Source organism: Prionailurus bengalensis, chromosome C2, assembly GCF_016509475.1.
Source record: "Prionailurus bengalensis isolate Pbe53 chromosome C2, Fcat_Pben_1.1_paternal_pri, whole genome shotgun sequence".
Classification (NCBI taxonomy): Eukaryota; Metazoa; Chordata; class Mammalia; order Carnivora; family Felidae; genus Prionailurus; species Prionailurus bengalensis.
The window spans coordinates 68677357-68693732 of NC_057350.1; the positions used below are offsets into that span (position 1 = coordinate 68677357).

General features: G+C 40.9%; 1 protein-coding gene across 2 annotated transcripts in view; it reads right to left on the reverse strand.

The window, feature by feature from the left end:
* HSPBAP1 (HSPB1 associated protein 1) overlaps positions 1 to 16376 on the reverse strand; it is a 60941-nt gene that overhangs the window by 11595 nt on the left and 32970 nt on the right. For both annotated transcript variants that reach the window (XM_043594328.1, XM_043594327.1), the window contains exons 4-5: positions 8233 to 8369; positions 2444 to 2615 (exon numbers count right to left, since the gene is read on the reverse strand). In XM_043594328.1, the coding sequence (XP_043450263.1) occupies positions 2444 to 2615; positions 8233 to 8369 (309 nt within the window). The remainder of the gene's footprint in view (positions 1 to 2443; positions 2616 to 8232; positions 8370 to 16376) is intronic.

Here is a 16376-nt window from a genome sequence, read left to right on the forward strand (position 1 = left end):
CACAGGGAGGTGGTGCTGTTGAGGTACAGCAAGTAGGCTAGTCTTATTATTACAGACAGAGTAATGGGAGATAAGGTGGGAGAGTTAGGGTAGGGCCAGTGGAGGGCCCTGAATTCAGAATAAAAAATCTGGATATTACTCTGTAAGCATTAAAGAGTTGCTAAGAAGTTTTTAGTAGGGGGATAGTCAGAATAGAGACATTATGGGAGAGCCTAGGAAGGACAGGAGATTCTTATAATGGTCTAATTATTAAATGTTAAGATTTAAAATGGAAGATTTAGTAAACAAAAGCAACAGACAGACTCAAGAAGGATTGCATTTGTCCAGATGCAATATGAGATTAGCACCCATGGAAGTTGGGCAGAGCAGATAGGATGATCTTCAGAGATTAAGAAAACTGGTGGCGTTTGCTATGAACAAAGTGGAGCTACGATATGGGAAGAAGCACCTTTTAGGAGAACTGAGCCCTAAAAAGGGCTACTGTACTTAGTCATTAGGAGGTCATAAATGTCCCATCAGGTTATACTTTCAGTAAAGTGGTAAGAGAGGGAACCAGTCATTGGTAGATTAAAGAATGAGCAGAATATAAGACACACTGATATAATAGAACGACACATTCAAATCTGGCTATGAAAACAGAAGACAAATGAATTACCAACCACTTCACATCCACTAGAATGGCTAGAATAATAAAATAGTGATAATGATAGTAATAATGGAAAATAACAAGTGTTGGTGTGGATGTGAAGAAATCAGAACCTTCACACATTGCTTCATGGGAATGTAAAATGGTGTAGCTGCTGTGGAAAAGTTTGGCAATTCCTCAAAAAGTTAAACACAGTGCTGCCATATCACTGCCAGCAATTTCACTCCTAGGTATATAACCAAGAGGACCGAAAACATATGTCCACTGAAAAAACTGTACTCAAGTGTCCATATTCTTCATAATAGCCAAAAAGTGGAAACAACCCAAATGTCCATTAACTGATCAATGGATAAGCAAAATGTATATCCATAGAATGAAATACATTTAGCCATAAAGAGGAATGAAGTACTGATAACATTCTACAGCCTGGTGCTATGTGAAAGAAGCCAGACACAACAGGCCACTTGTACGACTGCCCTTAAGTGAAATGTCCAGATTAGGTAAATCTATAGAGATATAAAAGAGATGCGTGGTTGTCAGAGGTTGGGGGATAGGTGTCTAGGGAGTGACAGCTAACAGGTTGAAGCAACTTTGTCAAGTTACATTATTTGTACTCATAAATGAAGGAAGCAGGAAAAGAGCTAGTGAGAAGGGAGTGAAGGAAGAAAACAGGCAGGGGAGAGGAACACTTGAGGAAATAAAATCTCCTAAAGAACCTAAAAAACTTTTCAAATTGTTAATAAAATACCAGACAGCAAATGCCAATGTTGCAAAGGTGATTTTCCCCACTGGACTGAAGCACTAAGAACAAAATCTTTGGAATATTTCAGAGACAGTCCTTTGTAAAAGGAACATCCATTCTTGCTTAACAGCAAATCATTCTCTGTTCATTCTGCTTTTGTTACCCCATCACTTGGATGCATTCCAACCTGCATTTATGTTCTAGTATAGTTGGAAAGATACTAATTGTGAATAAATACTCCAAAGTTGCTCTAGTACCCATGCCTTGACACTTTCTCTTAACATTATTAATAATGACTGTTAGGACCACCTGGGTGGCTCAATTGAATGTCTGACTCTTGATTTCGGTTCCGGTCATGATCTCACGGCTCATGAGATTAAGCCCTACATCAGACTCCAGGCTGGGCATTTAGGCTGCTTGGGATTCATTCTCTCTCTCTCTCTCTCTCTCTCTCTCTCTCTCTCTCTCTCTCTCTCTCTCCCCCTCCCTCCCTCTCTCCCTCCCTCCCTCCCCTGCTCATGCATGTTCTCTCTCAAATTAAAAAAAAAAAAACAAAAAACAGGGGCGCCTGGGTGGCTCAGTCGGTTAAGCGTCCGACTTTAGCTCAGGTCACGATCTCACAGTCCGTGAGTTCGAGCCCCGCGTCGGGCTCTGGGCTGATGGCTCAGAGCCTGGAGCCTGCTTCTGATTCTGTGTCTCCCTCTCTCTCTGCCCCTCCCCTGTTCATGCTCTGTCTCTCTCTGTCTCAAAAATAAATAAACGTTAAAAAAAAAATTAAAACAAAAACAAAAACAAAACAAAACACAGGGAGTTCTTGTTTTCCTCCAAAGTTCATTCTCCTCTTCACTAGTAGGAGGAGCTATATTCCCTTTTCCCACAGTTCCAGGACCTGTGAACCTAAGAAGTATATGTCTGAAACCTTCTAATAGCAGAGCAGCAGGGAAGAAAATCATTCTCATTTGTACTGGTGGTGGGGCATGTGGCATAAGGACATGAGAGAAGTTATAGCCGGGGTGTGTGCTGACAGGTCATCAGTGTTTTAAAGCCCCCATTACCTGTCCTGGATTCAGGGTAACCATATGTCTTCGAGCTTTGCAGAACCGAGGAAAACGTTTTAAATCAGGATTGACAACATTGATTTTACTGAACACACTAGATTCTTCATAAGGGATTCTAGTTGGATAAAGGAAAGGAGTATCTTCAGGTGGAAAGAGATGCCATCTTTTCCTAATTAAAAAAAAAAAAAGATGTAAGTTAATACTCTGAACTTGAGACAAAACACCTAAGAAGGCAGTAGCTAAGTGTTCATTTTCATTCAGTCCATAAAGGAATACAAAAGCAATCTCAGTGGTCACTGGGCCCATCTCTCAGTGGTGGAATCTCCTATGCAGACAGGGGTGCAGGTAAGGTAGCAACTAGTGGGTATCTCCTGATGCCGTGAGACAGCCCTATTGCTGGGACAAGATCTAGTTTGTAAGATCATTCTTTCTTATCTCAGATCAGAGTCTGCCTCCTCATCAGTCAGATTCTGTCCTTGATTCCAGAGCTACCCTGAATAACCCCTCCCTTTCAAATATCTGTATTCTCATCTTCTCCAAGAGCCACCCACAGTATTATCCACCAAATAGTTTCTAGACTTCTCCCAGTTTGGATTGTAAATTCCTTAAGTGAAACCTGTGTTAGGTTAATCCATGAGGAAGAGAAATGCACAAATGATGACCCACAGCTAAAGACTGATACAATACAGGAATTTTCAAATAGAGAAAACTGTAAGATGTTTCAGTCACTTCAATATTTTTGAAAAATGGAGGTGATAAATTTTAAATCGCAAAACACTAGACACACCCACACTTCCAGCCAATAAAGGGGGGACATTTGAGGCAAAGAAGGGAGAAGTATAACATAAGAAGATACACAGACAAGGAAGGAGAGAGAGAGAGAGAGAGAAAGACTACTTCTGAGAAAAGACTTAAAGCTCTATAGTGACCCCCTTGGAGTTACGGTTACAGTTACAGTAGGGCCATTGCATTCCTTTCAGGACGAGGAAGCAGTTGGCTGCTATTTTCAAACTAAGAAGTAGACACCAAAGTCTTATTTTGCCTTAGAGATGATAAAGCTGCTCCATTTCACTATAGCTATGACTATAGTTTGGGAGAATTCTCGGCATTTATTATGTTTAGAACATTAGAGCTGGAATAACTCTTAAGAGATCATCAGTCTAATTTCATTTTCAAAGTAGTGGAAGAGGAACCCAGTACTTGCTCAGCGTCATTCACTAGACCAGTGGATAGTGGTGGACCCAGAACTAGGTCACAGATCTCCTGACCTCTTCAGGTCCCAGCTCCTACCTCTGCCTCATGGCTGTGTTCCCACAGGAATACCCATAATGGTAACAGTCCCATACAATTTCTTTTGTTTGTTTTTTTTTTTATGAAATTTATTGACAAATTGGTTTCCATACAACACCCAGTGCTCATCCCAAAAGGTGCCCTCCTCAATACCCATCACCCACCCTCTCCTCCCTCCCACCCCCCATCAACCCTCAGTTTCTTCTCAGTTTTTAACAGTCTCTTATGCTTTGGCTCTCTCCCATTCTAACCTCTTTTTTTTTTTTTTCCTTCCCCTCCCCCATGGGTTCCTGTTAAGTTTCTCAGGATCCACATAAGAGTGAAACCATATGGTATCTGTCTTTCTCTGTATGGCTTATTTCACTTAGCATCACACTCTCCAGTTCCATCCACGTTGCTACAAAAGGCCATATTTCATTTTTTTCTCATTGCCACGTAATATTCCATTGTGTATATAAACCACAATTTCTTTATCCATTCATCAGTTGATGGACATTTAGGCTCTTTCCATAATTTGGCTATTGTTGAGAGTGCTGCTATGAACATTGGGGTACAAGTGGCCCTATGCATCAGTACTCCTGTATCCCTTGGATAAATTCCTAGCAGTGCTATTGCTGGGTCATAGGGTAGGTCTATTTTTAATTTTCTGAGGAACCTCCACACTGCTTTCCAGAGAGGCTGCACCAATTTGCATTCCCACCAACAGTGCAAGAGGGTTCCTGTTTCTCCACATCCTCTCCAGCATCTATAGTCTCCTGATTTGTTCATTTTGGCCACTCTGACTGGCGTGAGGTGATACCTGAGTGTGGTTTTGATTTGTATTTCCCTGATAAGGAGCGATGCTGAACATCTTTTCATGTGCTTGTTGGCCATCCGGATGTCTTCTTTAGAGAAGTGTCTATTCATGTTTTCTGCCCATTTCTTCACTGGGTTATTTGTTTTTTGGGTGTGGAGTTTGGTGAGCTCTTTACAGATTTTGGATACTAGCCCTTTGTCCGATATGTCATTTGCGAATATCTTTTCCCATTCCGTTGGTTGCCTTTTAGTTTTGTTGGTTGTTTCCTTTGCTGTGCAGAAGCTTTTTATCTTCATAAGGTCCCAGTAATTCACTTTTGCTTTTAATTCCCTTGCCTTTGGGGATGTGTCGAGTAAGAGATTGCTACAGCTGAGGTCAGAGAGGTCTTTTCCTGCCTTCTCCTCTAAGGTTTTGATGGTTTCCTGTCTCACATTTAGGTCCTTTATCCATTTTGAGTTTATTTTTGTGAATGGTGTGAGAAAGTGGTCTAGTTTCAACCTTCTGCATGTTGCTGTCCAGTTCTCCCAGCACCATTTGTTAAAGAGGCTGTCTTTTTTCCATTGGATGTTCTTTCCTGCTTTGTCAAAGATGAGTTGGCCATACGTTTGTGGGTCTAGTTCTGGGGTTTCTATTCTATTCCATTGGTCTATGTGTCTGTTTTGGTGCCAATACCATGCTGTCTTGATGATGACAGCTTTGTAGTAGAGGCTAAAGTCTGGGATTGTGATGCCTCCTGCTTTGGTCTTCTTCTTCAAAATTCCTTTGGCTATTCGGGGCCTTTTGTGGTTCCATATGAATTTTAGGATTGCTTGTTCTAGTTTCGAGATGAATGCTGGTGCAATTTTGATTGGGATTGCATTGAATGTGTAGATAGCTTTGGGTAGTATTGACATTTTGACAATATTTATTTTTCCAATCCATGAGCAGGGAATGTCTTTCCATTTCTTTAAATCTTCTTCAATTTCCTTCATAAGCTTTCTATAGTTTTCAGCATACAGATCCTTTACATCTTTGGTTAGATTTATTCCTAGGTATTTTATGCTTCTTGGTGCAATTGTGAATGGGATCAGTTTCTTTATTTGTCTTTCTGTTGCTTCATTGTTAGTGTATAAGAATGCAACTGATTTCTGTACATTGATTTTTGTATCCTGCAACTTTGCTGAATTCCTATATCAGTTCTAGCAGACTTCTGGTGGAGTCTATCGGATTTTCCATGTATAATATCATGTCATCTGCAAAAAGCGAAAGCTTGACTTCATCTTTGCCAATTTTGATGCCTTTGATTTCCTTTTGTTGTCTGATTGCTGATGCTAGCACTTCCAGCACTATGTTAAACAGCAGCGGTGAGAGTGGGCATCCTTGTCGTGTTCCTGATCTCAGGGAAAAAGCTCTCAGTTTTTCCCCGTTGAGGATGATGTTAGCTGTGGGCTTTTCATAAATGGCTTTTATGATCTTTAAGTATGTTCCTTCTATCCCGACAATTTCTTTTGTTTGGCTTAAAATGTAATATACAGTCAACCCTTCAACAACATAGGTTTGAACTGCACAGGTCCACTTATGTGCAGATGCTTTTTCTTTTTTTCTTTTCTTTTTAAGAAATCTCTGTACCCAATGTGGGGTCTGAACTCACAACCTCGAGAGTAAGAGTCACATGCTCTATCAACTGAGCCAAACAGGTGCCCCCAGATGGTTTTTCAACAAATACAGTACAGTGCTGTAAATATATCTTCTCTTCCTTATGATTTTCTTAATAACATTTTCTTTTCTTTACCTTACTTTTTTGTAAGAATAAGTATATATACCTCAGACATATAAAATATGTATTAATCAACTGTTTATGTTATTGGTAAGGCTTCCAGTCAACAGTGGTTAAGTTTTTAGGGAGTCAAAAGTTATATGTGGATTTTCAACTGCGCAGGGGGTGGGCACCCCTAACCCCCGCATTGTTCAAGAGTCAACTGCATATGCATCCTTCTCTTATCAGTCAGAAAAAGGGGTCAATCACCATGTCATTCCCTGATCAAAAAACCTCTCATTGTCCTTCATGCTGAAAGAGAGTAAGAGGTATTTGCTTGGAAGTCAACCTCAGGCTCCAACTTCCCTTTCCTGCCTGATGATCCCTTTGCTTCCAATGCACAATTCAACACAGGATGACTCACAGGGTTCTCTATACACCCCATATTTTCCTAGGGCTCTGCTCATGCTGGTCCCTCTGCTCCTCCCACCCATGTCTTTTGAACATTCACCCTTTCTTTAAAGCCTAACATAAATAAATGGCCGCTCTTCTCTGAAATCTTCAACTTTCCAGCAGGAACGCTATCCTACTTTTCAGTACCACAGCTCTTTTGAAACCTTCCTGAAGGGCATGTTCATTCTGCCTTCTATCACAGCTACCTGTGGGCTTGCCTGTACTCCTATAAACTCACTCAGGGCAGAGAGGGATCTTACTCATTCACCTCCATTCCTACTGTAACACATGGTACCTGCTATATCACAGAAAGAACACAGGGTTTTTTTTTGTTTTTTGTTTTGTAATGTTTTCCTAAGTGAATTTCTTTCCCAATTCAGAACACATGCAAAATAGCTACTTACAACAATACCTCTCTTACCAAGTTTAAGGCTCAGACTATGAACTCCATAAGGGCAAGGACCATGCACACGATTCATTGTGGCATCCACAATGAATAGTTAATAATGTATCCAAAACACTCTATGCCCTTTAGAAAGACTTAATGAATCCAGAAGTAGACTATCTTATACCATGTTTTAAGAGTCTCAAAAAGTTTCCAAAATACTTTGCATGTGAAATCTATTCACACACTTATTTACTGTTTCTTTTGGAACCACTTATAATCCTTTTCATGTCTAAAGAGTTTGAGAACTTGGAAATATCCATTTCTGTTTTTCCCTCTGTACCATCCTGTAAATGTTCCAAAAGGCCAGGAAAGGAGACTGGAGCATCACTAATTAGGGGAAAATAAGGCTGTACGTAAAACATTCTGAATAATCCTCCAACGGCAGAAACATGTAAACTCTCAGGGAACTCCCGGAACCAGGGACTATTAAAAATATTGCCTGACTTACCCTTATATATCTCAAGGTCTACAGACACATGGAAAAGAACTTACCTAAAGTAATAAGATATGGCACTGTCTACACGTAGGCACAGACTAAAATTTAGACTTCAAAGGGGCCACAAATACCATCTCATGCAGCAGAGTTCCCAAACCAGGCTCCCTGGCATCTCCTCAGAGGCCTTAGGGTAGGAGCAAAGCCTCTTTCTTTCACCAAACAGCTCTGCTCTTATTTATTTAGGTTTGAAGGAAGGGTCTTCCTGCTTTTAAATAGAAGTCTGAAAACTACAAACGCAGACACTAGGCAGTTGTCTAGCTGAATGGGGAGTGGGATCCTGGAGCTCTAGGATCAGGTGTCTGAAGGTAAGCCTGATCATGGCTGAGAGACACATGGAAACCATCATTTGAACTGCTCCCCTTACTTCAAAAAGGAGGAAACTGGACGAGAGATTAAGAGATCTGCCCTGGTCATGAGGCAGGCTGACAGGGTGGAAATGGGGCTAAACCTTGGGGTCTGCCACCTGCCTGATCCTCATTCTTCTTTCTGTATGACATGCACACACACACACACACACACACTCTCTCTCTCTCTCTCTCTCTTTCCCCCATGTGCACCTGTGCATTACCTTCCTTGTACCTGGAATACTAAATTGCAACCATAGGAGTCCAGATGACACGGAGTATGGGCCCCCATAGAGCCAATCCACAATGTACTTTCCCGTCCATTTCTTCCAGGAAACCCAAAGTCAGACCATATCACGCCCTGTTTTGAAAATAAAGTTACAGTCCATCAAGAACCAAATCTTCTATATGGTAGTGTTACACATTTTCACTTGCATATCTGTTTTCTGGCACTTGGAACACTCTTTTACAGAAAATGCTACAGATGGAAGTTAGGTTTCCAGAGCAGTCCAAGAAATATTTTAAACCAATAACATACATGAATTATCTCACTAATAATAGTTATTCAACAAATATTTACTGACTGTTCTAGAAGCTTGTGTTGAATCACTGAATAAAACAAACATGCCCACACAAATGAAGCTTACATTTTAGAGGCTGGAGACAGAAAATAAACAATAGACATAATTATGCATATATCTAGGGGAAGAGTGTCTCACTTGGGCAGCAGGAACAATAGTACAATGGAAATAAAGGCATTTCAAAAAGTCTCTCAACTGAGGTAGCCAGAAAGCCATATTCTCTGTAAGCAGTGTAGATATTTCTGGGCATAACTAGTGCATTAACCTTTTGCACTCTAATGACAACATGTTCTGATGGAGTTATTTAAAACTATAGGTGCTGGAGACTTATTTTCACACCTACTAAATCGGAATCTCCAGGTAGAGACAGGCTATCTTTTGAAATACATATCCATACATGACTTCTGCTATGCTCCCCAAAGTCATGAACTCAAGTATAATAAACTTTAAAACAGAGACAGCACAGTGCTCTGGACTTGGCTTTTCTTATGCCTGGTTTTGTGGACAAATCATGCCCTAGTCAACTACTGACCCATAAATACTATCTAGTCCAGCAGTTCTCAAACCAGGCTCCCCTGGCATCTCCTTAAGGGGCCAGAGGGTAGCAGCAAAGTCTCTTTCTTTCCTTTTATTATTGAAAATTTATATATTATTTTTGAGAGAGAGACAGAGAGTGAGTGAGGGAGGGGCAGAGAGAAAGGAAAACATCCCAAGCAGGCTCTGTGCTGTCAGTGCAGAGCCCGATGAGGGGCTCGAACTCACAAACTATGAGATCATGATCTGAGCCAAAACCAAGAGTTGGAGGCTTAACTGACTGAGCCACCCAGGCACCCCAACCTCTTGCTTTCAACAAACTGCTCGGCTCTTATTTAAGTTGAAGAAGAGATGTTCCTGCTTTTAAATGAAGGTTGGGGGTGCCTGGGTGGTTCAGTCGGTTAAATGGAGAACTCTTGGTTTTGGCTCAGGTCATGAGCTCACGGTTTTGTGAGTTCGAGCCCCGTGTCAGTCTCTGTGCTGGCAGTACAGAGCCAACTTGGGATTCTCTCTCAACCTCTCTCTATGCCCTCCCCCCACTCATGCTGTCTCTTTCAAAATAAATAAATAAACTTAAAAAACAAAAAAATAAATAAAAGTTGGAAAACTACAAATGCAGTTTGACATAAATGCAAATCCATGAAATTATAGAATGTATAAGCTAGAAAAGAGAAAGAACATACTAGTGAACCAGATACAAAGGTTTCTCCCCTTTTTTTTAAGTTTATTTGAGAGAGGATGGCGGAAGGGCAGAGAGAGAGAGAGAGAAAGAGAGAGAGAGAATCCCAAGAAGGCTCTGCACTGACAGTGCAGATGTGGGCCTCAAATTCACAAACTGTGAGATCTTGACCTGAGCCGAAGTCAGATGGTCAACTGATGAAACCACCCAGGCGCCCTTTATTTGTTTTTTAAAATCATGAATCTTTCCTATTGGGTTTTGAAAAAACAAAACAAAACAAAACACACTTCTGTGTGCAGAACATGATCCTAAATGCTGACTCTTCTTTTTATCAGTATCTTCAATCTACATTTTCAATTTTTCAAAGCAAACCATTAACAGCTGCAGTCAAAGAGAAAGAGGATTTTGGAGAGACATTTAATGGTAGTTTTGAGCAAGACTAGAAAAAAGTGTTTTCATTTTTGTTTTGAGTAATGAAAAGAGTGGACTATGTGCATATAACTAATGTCTGTTACAGAAGGGGCGTGGTTTGGAGGGTAAGCACTACTGTAAATGCCTATGCACATGGCTCACATGCAGCTGCTCCAGACAGCTACAAAAATCAAGTCCCTTTACGTATGACCCATAAGCTCCATGCAGGGAGCTTACCTCTGAATTCCTGTTGCCTAACATAATAATACTTGGCTCAGGGTAAGTGCTCAAAACATTTGTTGCTTGGGATGGAAAGAAGAAACTGTTGGCTTATTATTGGTAAATGTTTCCAGCCCAGAACATTTTCAAACACCTACCACATCCCTGGTATGATGCAGAATACAACAACCAACACAACACAGGGCTACCTTTCAAATCTAATAATAGGAAACAGTCTCATAAATGAACTCTTTCAATATAATGTGGCAAGTGCTCTGACAGAAGTGAGCAGAGGGTGATCTACAATCGCTAAAGGAAGGCTCTTGGTCCAAGCAGGGAGCTTAGGAGAGGTTTCCAATTAACCTGGTCCTTGTTGAACAAGTCACCACACTCAGTTTGGAATTTAACTAAAGGCAACTGAAAGACGTGCAATATAGAAACAAAAAACAGAGCTTTGCCTTACCTAAGAAGAGGCTTAAGTGATTCTTAATTAAAAAAAATTTTTTTGGGGGGCGCCTGGGTGGCGCAGTCGGTTAAGCGTCCGACTTCAGCCAGGTCACGATCTCACGGTCCGTGAGTTCGAGCCCCGCGTCAGGCTCTGGGCTGATGGCTCGGAGCCTGGAGCCTGTTTCCGATTCTGTGTCTCCCTCTCTCTCTGCGCCTCCCCCGTTCATGCTCTGTCTCTCTCTGTCCCAAAAATAAATAAATGTTGAAAAAAAAAATTAAAAAAAAATTTTTTTTTAAACACTTATTCACCTTTGAGAGACAGAGAGAGACAGAACATGAGCAGGGCAGGGGCAGAAAGAAAAGGAGACACAGAATCTGTCAGCACAGAGCCCGACACGAGGCTCGATCCCAGGAACCATGAGATCATGACATGAGTCAAAGTTGGACACCCAAATGACTGAGCCACCCAGGCGCCCCAAGTGATTCTTAATCCTATATATATATGTTATATACTATACAATTATATAATATATATATAATGAATGTCAACATGCTTCTCCTCAGAGAAATGCATACTATACACAATTTCACATATACTTTGAGGGAGACAATGGACCAATCCCATGTGAGAAATTCTGTTCTAGAGTATTGCTTCACAAAGAATCACAGAAGGAAGATTTCCCTCTGGGGGATAGGGGTTATATGAGAAACTGGCAAGGGGGTTCCCTGACAGCAATGACAAAAAAAAAAAAAAAAAGGAAAAATTATTTTGGAATGATTAGATCAGGGTGACCTAAACTACCAAAAATTCAGCTACAAATTGGGTGGAAAAACCAAAGGGTGAAAAAAAGGTAAATCTGTCACAAAATAGACAGAATTTTGTGTCCCCTCGCTCCCCCACAGGTTCTTAGAGAGTTGAGGTTTTCTTGCTAGTTGTGTTCAGTTACTTATAGGTAGTCAAATGTCTGAAATCAAAGTGGGCCCAAGAGGAATCTACCTTGAGTCTTGCTAGAAACAAGCGACCTGGTTAGGCTGCTATTCCAGTGAAATTAGTAAAGGTGATTGGTGGGGTGATCCACCCTGGAGTCTAGTCCCACATCCACTTCAACAGTTGGAAAAGTCTTTAGAAATCATCTATATCCATAAAATTCTATTCTACACCATCCCTGAAAAGGGCAATCAAATATCTAATTGACCGTTAAAAAGAAAACCACCGGCCCAAGATGGAATCACTTATTCCAGGCCGTATCACCAAACCAGGGCTTACTATTTAACCTAGTTGCAGTTTTCAACCTCCCCCAGAATGCAGTTTTAACTAATCGGTCAGGAATTTTCTGGTCAGCACCAGGGAGGTAATCTGTCACGTGGAACATCTCCAACCACTCCACACAAAAGGAAGTGGAGGTAATCTGCGTGATAAAACCCCATGCCATTCCCAGAAGGGAAGGTGATTTTACCTGAACCTATACTTTTACCTTTGCTAATAACTTCTTGCTCCATCTTCCTTCCTATAAAAATCTTCCATTTTGTAGCTCTCCTCTACTTGCTAGATGGGATGCTGCCTGATTTATTTAATAAAGCCAGTCAGATCTTGAAATTTACTGGGTTGAATTTTTTTAACAGCTGCTCACCACAAAATATCTGCTTTCTTGTACTTACAGAAGGTCGTAGATTCGCTTTACACAGACAGGTTTATTTTCTTTTCTGCCAAAAATTGCTATCTTTAAGTTATCTGAAAAACTGTCATGCCTTCTCTTCTTGTACCTAAACTCAGGAGCATTAACTTTTCCCTCCAGCTGCTATCCTCTCAACTATCTTTGTCAATAGTGCTCCTGAAGCCTGACTCTCTAACCCTAGACACAGCCTACATGAAACCCTGCATATGGGACTGCAGCATTCCATCCTGAACACTGCACCATCCATGTAGTGTCAGTGCTTTGTTTGTTTTGGGGGTTTTTTGTTGTTTGCTCAAGCAACTGAATTACATCATGGCTAATCTTGGGCTTGCCTGCCTTTTTCTTCTGAACCGTTGCCTAGCCATATCTCTTCAGCCTTGATTTATTAATAGATCTTAGGAAAAAGCCGTGGTCCTACATTTATCCCTCTTAAACTGAATCTTGTTTAATTTCTGCCTGGTATTTCACAATGTTTAAAGCAACCTGTCTGCATGACTCCCAAATCTTACCTCCAGTCCTAATTTCTCTTCTATTTATGACTAGACTCATATTTTCACTTGCTAACAAGTTATCACTACCTGGTTATTAAATCCTTACAGGTCAGACCCCAATACTAACATTTTGCGTGTATCATCTCATTTAATCCTTATGAGACTGAAGTTGGTTATACCCATTTTTGTATGTGGAAACTAAGGAATATCACTGCTCTTTTGACAGTATTATTAAAAAACATACAGACATTCTTGTCAAAACAAGTGGGAGGGGGTGCTACCGGTATTCAGTGGATAGAGGTCAGGGATACAGCTCAACACAACAAGGAAAGGTTCTGTATCTTGTACAATTTTCATGCTGCTAAAAAACCTGATTTTAGTTTTCTGAGACTAGGACTCCAACTCTATTTCACATGTCACCAAAGGATCTTTGGCACGGTTTTAATATACACTGAGTTTTCCAGAGAAACACAATTACTAAATAAGTCGAGGGAGAATTATAGTTTGTGTTTCTGCAGTTTTATTAGGAGTTGTTCACCATTTTGAAAAACTAAGCCACCAATAGCACTGAAACTCATGGCTTTGGGCTCAGCAATATATACGCCAATATCAGTCTGTGCTTGTGTTGTCTCATCGTGGTGACTCTATGTGTGTATGTACAAATATACTTAAATTTAGCTTCATTTCAAAATGTTAAATATCAAATCTTGGAAATATTCTATGGAATTTTGTCTTAATTCTTCAAAATCGAACCTTTCCTTTGTAGGTGGGTACAAGCATCTGATTAATTCATTATGACTTCTAGTCTAGTCAGGCTTGAATAATTACATATTGAGTCACATGTTTCTGTCTAAATTCCCCTGTATTTTAGTAGCTGGGGCATTTTAATCATTTAAAAGAATCACTGCAAATGGCATTTCAGAACAGTGGAGGGGATGCGACATCTGGCATGAGACCCCTGCTACACCATCTCTACGGCTTTCCCAGTATGCACCACACATCTCCCTGCCTTTGCTCCAGCTGGTCTCACAGCTCTCCCACGCCCCAATTCACACTTCTCTTGGAGGACCCAATGTAAATGTCACTTCTTTAAACCCTTCTACCACCCTTATACAACTTAGTCATTCTCTCTTTTGGTCTCCCTCTCAAAGAATGTTGACTCTTTGCCTCTGACCCATTCTCCTTACTGCAGCAAGAACTATCTTTTTAAAATGTTAAGACCCCGGCACTCGTTTGCTTTGCACTTAGAATTAGCCCCAAATGCCCTCATTTGTAGGCCTATATGACCAGGCCCCTCTCACCTCTCCTACACCTTCTAAACCCCTGCATCTCGTTGGCCAGGCTTTAGTCACAATCGCCTTCTTTCTTTTTTCCTAAAAAGGTAAATTTTTCCCTTCTTCAAGGGTTTTGCATATGCTATTCACTCTGCTTAGAAAGCTCCTGACCCTCCCTTCACATGGCTAGCCTCTCATCTTTTATTTATTTTAACGTTTATTTATTTTTTGAGAGACAGAGAGAGACAGAGCATGAGCGGTGGAGGGGCAGAGAGAGAGGGAGACAGAGTCCAAAGCAGGCTCCAGACTCTGAGCTGTCAGCATAGAGCCTGAAGTGGGGCTTAAACTCACAAACTATGAGATCATGAGCTGAGCTGAAGTCGGACGCTTAACCGACTGAGCCACCCAGGCACCCCATAGCTTCTCATCTTTTAGGAATCACGTTACATATCACCTCCTTGGAGAAAGCTTCCCAACTTACCCTATGTAAAGTAAGTCCCTCTCCCATTTGGGCCCATTTTGTTTACTTCATAACACTTAGGACAACTGGCTATTACTGCTTAGATTTGTCTATCGCCTCCACCAGAATATGAGCTCCCTGAAAAAAGGGGACCAGGGCTGTAGGACGAATATATAACCACTCACTTTTTTACAGTTATTTTCTATCTTTTTACCACTTATTTACCTCAATAGCTCCAGCAACTGACAAGAGTCCACAGCACATAGCAGAGTTTATATCTAGTTTCCGCATTTATCTATCCTCAGCTTTGGCACTTTTGAGTTTTACTGGCTGAACGCTTACTATTCTGTTTTGCTCTGGAATTTTTTTCCTTGGGCAAATATAGATCTGGTGGGTATGGTCCTAGTATTCCTTGATCATCCCAGGCCAATGCCCAAATCTAAGCAATTCTAACACACAGCAACTAACTATAGTCATTTGGGACAGCCTCACATAGAACGTAGCAAGCTCCCTCATGGTCTGCAATGTCAGAAAAGGGACATCATGGATCACAGTGTGCATTGGGGTTGGCCTTGGTTTCTGGAGTAAATGGAATGTGGTATCCATTCAAAATGATGGCATACTGGTTTTAGAAATGGTCTACTTAATTACATACCTGATTTGACTACTTCATTATATCATTTAGCATAGTCACTGAGCATTTAGGTACTTTAACAATTTTTTTTTAAATTACATGTGTAGTTAATGGTATCATCTACACACTGTATTTCAGGATCATAAAAGGAATGCAAATACTGAGAGAGTTGAAAATCAGGGCCACACCACATCTACTCGAATCAACAAACACTGACTGATAACATGGGACATGCTAATCAAGGAGGGAGACTCAAAAAAAATGTGAGACATAAACCTCTCTGTTATTGTGTTGAGAACTTTACAATCTAGTTGGAGACACCAACCTGAAACAACAACATCAATAAATTATTCAAAAAAAAAAAAAAGCCACAGGCAGTTTCTGTCACTACCACACGATGGTACAATTAAGAGGTCAAGGATAGTTGAAATTTGGGGGCCTGAGTGCTTCAGTTGGTTAAACATCTGACTCTTGATTTTGGCTCAGGTCATGATCTCGGAGTTAATGAGTTCAAGCCCCACATCGGGCTCTCCACTGACAGCACAGAGCCTGCCTGGGATTCTCTCTCTCTGCCCCTCCCCTGCTCATGCGCATGCGCGCGCGCGCGCTCTCTCTCTCTCTCTCTCTCTCTCTCTCTCTCCCCCTCTCAAAATAAATAAACACACTTTGATAAAAAAAAAAAAATTAAGTGCCAAGGGAGCCAAGTCCTTTACTTTATTCAAGTTGGCATCTCCAATGCCTAATATAAGTGAGTCCAACAAATGCTCAAAAATTGCTGGAGTTACTGATCTAGGTAAGTAGATCTAATTTTTTTTAATGTTTATTTTTGAGAGAGAGAGTGCAAGTCAGGGCAGACAGAGAGGCAGACAGAGGATCTAAAGTAGGCTCCATGCTGACAGCAGAAAATCCAATACAGGGCTCGAACCCACAAACTGAGATATCATGACTTGAGCTGAAGTTGG